The 6,499-nt window shown below is 37.7% G+C and overlaps 1 protein-coding gene across 1 annotated transcript; it reads left to right on the forward strand.

Annotated features, from left to right (window-relative positions):
• Positions 1-849: 849 nt before the first annotated feature.
• On the forward strand, positions 850-5,157 carry LOC146316370 (guanylyl cyclase inhibitory protein). The gene is made up of 5 exons (XM_084734894.1): positions 850-1,448; positions 2,109-2,241; positions 3,070-3,219; positions 3,341-3,446; positions 4,827-5,157. Exons 1-5 carry the CDS (start codon positions 1,378-1,380, stop codon positions 4,961-4,963), a joined length of 597 nt encoding a protein of 198 aa, XP_084591020.1. The 5' UTR covers positions 850-1,377; the 3' UTR covers positions 4,964-5,157.
• The last annotated feature ends 1,342 nt before the right edge of the window (positions 5,158-6,499 follow it).

The following is a 6,499-nucleotide window of genomic DNA, read 5'->3' on the forward strand; positions in this document are numbered from 1 at the left end:
GTGGCTTGTCTGCTCCGAGTAGGGATTGAGTCCTCACCCCAAGTGAGGGAGTTCAAGTATCTCAAGGTCTTGTTCTCGAGTGAGGGGACAATGGAGCGTGAGATGGGCAGGAGAATCGGAGCAGCGGGAGCAGTATTGCATTCACTTTACCATACCGTTGTGACAAAAGGAGAGCTTAGCCAGAGGGCCTATGGTCATGAAGGGTGGGTCGTGATTGCGGAAACAAGTGGCGGAAATGGGTTTTCTCAGGAAGGTGGCTGGCATCTCCCTTAGTGATAGGGTGAGAAGCTCAGTCATCCATGAGGAACTCGGAGGAAAGGAGCCAGTTGAGGTGGTTCAGACATCTTGCAAGGATGCCACCTGGTCACCTCCTTAGGGAGGTGTTCCAGGCACGTTCAGCTGGGAGGAGGCCATGGAGCAGACCGAGGAATAGGTGGAAGGATTATATCTCTGCCCTGGCCTGGGAACGCCTTGGGATTCCCCAGTCAGAGCTGGCTAATGTAGCCGGAGATAGGGATGTCTGGGGTCCCCTGCTGGAACTGTTACGTCCGTGACCCGATTTTGGATAAGTGGTTGAAGATGGATGGATGGATATTGTAGGCGGATACTGTGATTTGATCAAAGAAGTAGGCATCTGTCTTGGCTACTCTGCCAATCGTATGGGACCAGCAGTAGAACCAGACTAATGTTGTAATGTGTCCCTGATTACCCTCTAAGAAAGTCTAATAGGGGTCTATTATGTGGGAAGTAATATAATTTGGTTAACCACACAGTTCTATTCGTATGTGTCACTAATTACCCTCTAATAAATTATAAAAGGGTCTAATAAAGGATATAACTACTGTCTAATAAAGGACATATTATTTATGTTTTTTGATATAAAGTACAGCTTATTACGTCTTATTAGTTCATGGTACAGTTCTGTGGTAATGTGTCTCTAATTACCCTCTAATAATCTTATTTGTGTTCTATTAGGTGTATAGTGTCTAATTAGGGTATATGTGTTTGTTTACTGACAAATAAAGAATGTATTATTTCTGGTTTTTGGCTTATTTAATTCAAAGTACAGCTTGTTACATCTTAATAGTATAAGTATGACCCGAAACATTTGCCACTTTCCATTCTGCATTTGTCTGTTGTCAACAAGCCAGACTGAGAGGCAGCAGTCTGCTTTTTGAGTAATTACATTTACCTTCTCGTGAACCCACTCACAACCTTTGTTTTGTGCTGCACCCCTCTGAGGAGATTAGCCTTGAGTAATTTGTCCAATGTGATGAGGTAGTGGACGGTACAATTAAAGAAGCATGACATAAGCTGGGATTTGTTGTGTACATCAAGTCAGCGGTGAGTGCAGAGCTGTTGTTGCTCCTTCACAGAATGGGTCAAGCTGCTACCTTGCCTTGCAGGAGAGGGGAGTCGTATGTTACAGAGCTGTATGAATGGTACAGGTAAGATTTTCATCTGTCTTTTGACAGTTATACAGAAAAAACTGTTGAGTAATTCCATGTCCGATGTGTATTCAGGTAGAGGGTGCCTCTTTAAGTTAATTAAAGGGTAGCTCAAATGGGAGCTGTGGGGAGTTTTCACATGCATAGCTGTTACTGTACACATCCCGATTTTTGGTGAAGTAACTCTCAAAAAGTGTATACTACTACTATACACTACTACTACTACTACTAATAATAATAATAATAATATTCATTTTCCAGACAAATCTGGAAAGCATTTCCTTGGCTTTGTCTCTCTTTTTTTCTTTTCTTTTTTTCTTTTCTTTTATCTCTTTTCATTTAGCTATGTATTCAGAGGAATAGTGTCTAACTCTATTTTATTTTCATGACTTCACACTAATTAGCTTCTCTTTGTTGTGGCTGAAAATCATTTGGCCTAATTATCTTAGCACTCAGGTCCCAGGGTGCAAACAAGCTCTCAAACACATGTAATCTCCATGGACTGGGGATGGGTTGACCTTAATTCTCTTGATGAAAAGGACACGTTTCTCCTGCTCCGAATCTGACCCCTCCTCCAAACTGCTTCTATGTTCTTCTGTATTACAAGTGAAATTGTTCTGTTTATTAAAAAATGTTATTCTTTGTTTTTTTTTGTCATAGAAAGTTTATTAATGAATGTCCAAGTGGGTTGATCACACTTCACGAGTTTCAAAGGCATTTCTGCAATGGAACAGTGGGCAGTGAGTCAGCTGAGTATGCCGAACAGATATTTCGAACATTGGATAGTAACGGGGTAAGCAAAGGACTCACTTTAAAGGGATAGTTCAGATTTTTTGATGAAGGATTGTATGAGGTACTTACCAATAGTCAGTGTATTACCTACAGTAGATGGTGGTCGACACACCTCCGGTTTAGAAAAGCAGAGAAGAGTACCAGTGCAGAAGCAAAGCAACTGCTGTGAACAGGGTCAACAGCAAAACGTATTTTATCCACCTACAAAAATCAGTTTAAGCATATGCTATATTTTCAATGTTTTCACTACTTAACACTGCTGTCAGGCAGCTTTTTCTGGTGGGAAACCACTGTCATATAAGCCGAATATCGCTTTCTCCAAATCAACCAAACTCCATTGCTGAAAATAGTTATTTAACTTAACAGAAGACTGGAGTTACTGATGTACTGCTGCCTTGATCTCATTTGCCAATTTAGCAGACAACATAAACATTACATGTCATATTATGATGTATTATATATATGTATGAAATATACATACATAATTTTGCATCTAATCGTTCACAGGAAAGAACATGTAGAGGTTGTGAGGAATTTGACAGTTTCACTGAGAATCAGCTCATCAGTTTTGATCAGCAAGCCATGTTCAAATTGTAGATGTAGGCCCTACTGACTCTTTTACACATGTATGTCAAAACAGTTGTGTACCAAATTCAAATCTGTTGTGTACAACAAACTAACTATTCGAGATTTTAACTTATTGTTTTGAAAAAGATTATTCTCATTCAAGAATTGAGCCAAAGCGAATGAGAAAAACTGTAACAAATGTTCTTCTATCATAATGATGCATCAAGCACGCACAGGTGTTAATGTGTGTGTTTCTCTTCAGGATGGGGTGGTTGATTTCAGGGAGTATGTCATGGCTATCAGCATGCTCATTGACGGTTCAGCTGTGGAGAAGTTGCGGTGGTCATTCAAGCTCTACGACAAAGACAGAGACGGAGCCATTACAAGGGAGGAAATGCTGGAGATCATGCAGGTGTGTGTGTGTGCTTTGCTGGGCCATACACAAACTCTGTCCAAAGAAAAGGTCTGGACATTTTAAGCTACAAATATTGCATCTTTCTGTCCAACGTGTGTGTGTTTTCTTTTGTTCACAGGCCGTTTATAAGATGAGTGTAGCAGCTGCTTTAACCAAACCCAACCCACTTACAGCTGAAGAATGTACCAACAGGATATTTGTGCGATTAGATAAAGACAATAATGGTGAGGAAATTATTTTTCCTTTCTGTCTGAAATCATGGTGTTATTTTAGCGTGGAACCAAATTACACCCATGAATGACTTTCACCCATGCAGTCTGTCCCTTAAATGTTCAGGAACATTTCCTAAATGAATGAGGACGGGGATATTCAGGGTAATCTGTAACTCCAATTTTCCACCTCAAGGCCTACTGACATTTCAAGGACAATACCTGTGTTGCTGCGTTGTGAATGAAAGCAGTAACTTTACAGGGACAAGCATATAAAGGGTTACATCCATCTGACACTGCAGCAGAGAGGACAGAAAGAGACCAGAGAAATACATGCATTATCTGCACTCTGAAAGAACATTTTATCTGTTTCTGACTGCTGATGTACAGAACGCAATGAAAAACTAACATTTTATATATAATAGTGCAATATAAATGAAGCTTTAGTGACAGAACACTTTCAACAGTTAATGAAATGAAAATTTCCCTGCCTCACCTCCCCTCGCCTGCCCTTGCACCCACACTTAACTTGGGCCCTCATGATTACTGCCATCTCCCCATCTAGTCCAGCATTGCCATGGCCTGTGTGAAAAGGTGTAAGCCTAAGGTGCAAACCTGCATGCGTGAATAGTGAAAATCACAAGTGATCAACTGATCAATCAACTACATTTAAAGGGGTATGAATTTGGTACTAACGTTAATGATGGTTATCATCATTTTCATTATTTGTATTATGTATTAAAGACACACAAAGTTTCCATCCACTTTTAGTCAGAACAGCTCATGTTTATAAATTCCAAAAGGGTCTGAAAATAAAAAAATTGATATTTTAAATTAATTTAACTAGACATGCATGTACATTAAATTAACTAGAAAAAATTAGATTCTATATATTAATTTATGATACGCATGTGTGAAAAAGGCCATAATGACTGTGTTTCTATTTTCCCTTCTATAAAGGATGTCATAGGGTTAAATCTATGTTTCTACAAGAAGGTAAATATAAAATACCCCACTCAGTCTACTATATGTATTTCAAGACTGTGGTTCAATGTGGAATCATCATGAGAAATTTAAGCTTTTAATAAAGAACCCAAATTAACTTTTTTTTAAAAAAGTTACTATAATCTTAAAGCTTAAATGTCAGTTCTGTAATGTAAGCCTGAAGAAACACATTTCATTTACCAGTTGGAGCAAGTCTCAAAATTTGAGATTATTATTCAGTTTAAGAGATGAAGCGAGTACACACCTAAAATGCAGGTCATGCATCTAATAAAAAATAAACTATTAAGTTTTTTATATATCTTATATTGGCAGTAGTTTGACAACCTTTCATTAATATCAAACCTTGCAGTGTTTTTTGTCTGTAATCGTCTGTCCTTGTTGTGTCTGTAGCCATCATCAGTCTGGAGGAGTTCATAGAGGGAGCGCTGGATGATGATTGGATCAGGGAGATGCTGGAATGTGACCCCAGCACTGTGAAGGTGGAGAGGCCCCTGAGGAGGGACACCATTTTAGGGACCCATGGTTGACCTGAAGTGGGGTATTCTATTCACTGGGAGCAGAGAAATGAGCCGGGCGATGTTTGGACTAAAATTTTCCAGGAATCGTTGCAGCAACACAGCTTCCATTCACCAAGACAGATTATATCACGGCCTGTTGAGTAACTTCAAGGTAGACACTAGAGAGCACTAGAAAAAGTAGATATTGGTTTTATTAAGTTACCACAATAACTCATTTCTGCCATGTTGCTTTATTTTGTATGATTTTTCTTCTGCTTTTTGCAGTGCTGAGTCATGTTCTTTTGTTGGTGTTTGTTTTGCTGCTGAATTTGATGTCGTGTTGATCATTTCTGTTAAATAGGGTCTGACTGCATTATGGCTATCATAAACAATGAAACTGTACTTGTCCCACTCATATTCAATACTCATTCTGCACTTGTAGCCAAATTAATTTACTTGCTTGTCACTATCAGCCAACAGACCCAAAATAAATAGTAAATATTTTGTAACCACATTTGCAATGATGTTGTCTCTTGACTGCTCGAGACCTTTTAACACCTAAATAAATATCTAGATACCCCTGGTATTCAATCCATGTCTCCTGTCTGGTTCTCAGTCTCAGCAGTAGATGTTTGGATTGGATATTTGTACTTTATATGGGTATTTCCATTTTATGCCACTTAGTACCTTTACTCCACTTTATTGTCATGGTTTCTGCAGGTCCTTAAACAGTCTTAGAACCCTCTCAAAAAACTGTGATTGTATTGATCACACTTTAACAACTACGAAACGAAACATTGAACCAATAACCATTAATGAAAACTGTGCATGTACCTTTTTGTCAGTATAGATGTGAAATGGGTTTTTAAATTGCATTCATATTGGTCTTAAAAGGTCTTTAAAGTTTTCAATTCAACTTGCTGAAACGCACAGAAATCCTGATTTTAAATAAAAAATATTGCAGTTTTTATACAACCAATCATCTAATAATTTTAGATGGGTATACTGCACTTTTCTACTCCATCTCATTTTGGATGAAAATACTGCACTTTTTACTCCACTTCTACACTTAATTTTAGATTGAAATACTACACTTATAACTCCACTATTTGATTACTAATTTTATATGGCAATGTTTTCTTTTTCTTTTCTTTCTTTTTTTTTTTTTTTGTTGCATTTTTACTTCACTACATTTGTCTGATATATATAGTTATAAATTATTTATAACCAGAGCCACTCTCCTCATTGAGTACTTTTATTTTTACTAAGTTGCATTTTGCTGGTAGTGTGTCTGTACACTGATTTCAATAAAACGTTGAAAACATAATATATTATTATTATATATATTATATTATATATTATATTATTATTATATTGAATTTTTTTTTGCATTGTAGTGTTGCTATTTTGTAAGGATCCAGCCTACTTCCCCCACCACTTATACATATAGACCACTTGATGTCGCCTGTGCTTTTTAAAACTTCCGGATTTTGAGGAATATGCTGCTTTCAAGTTTCAGCAAAACATGAAAGATTTGATGCGTAATTCACTCTCACCACAAGGCCG

The sequence above is a fragment of the Lutjanus erythropterus genome, chromosome 13, assembly GCF_056507025.1.
Source record: "Lutjanus erythropterus isolate fLutEry1 chromosome 13, fLutEry1.hap2, whole genome shotgun sequence".
Taxonomy (NCBI): Eukaryota; Metazoa; Chordata; class Actinopteri; order Lutjaniformes; family Lutjanidae; genus Lutjanus; species Lutjanus erythropterus.

Bases quoted from the DNA above. Each gene is read 5' to 3' on its own strand.
- LOC146316370 (XM_084734894.1), top strand. From the start codon at position 1,378: ATGGGTCAAGCTGCTACCTTGCCTTGCAGGAGAGGGGAGTCGTATGTT. The intron at 3,220-3,340 runs GTGTGTGTGTGT...TTTTGTTCACAG, and splicing joins AAATGCTGGAGATCATGCAG to GCCGTTTATAAGATGAGTGT. The intron at 3,447-4,826 runs GTGAGGAAATTA...TTGTGTCTGTAG, and splicing joins ATTAGATAAAGACAATAATG to CCATCATCAGTCTGGAGGAG.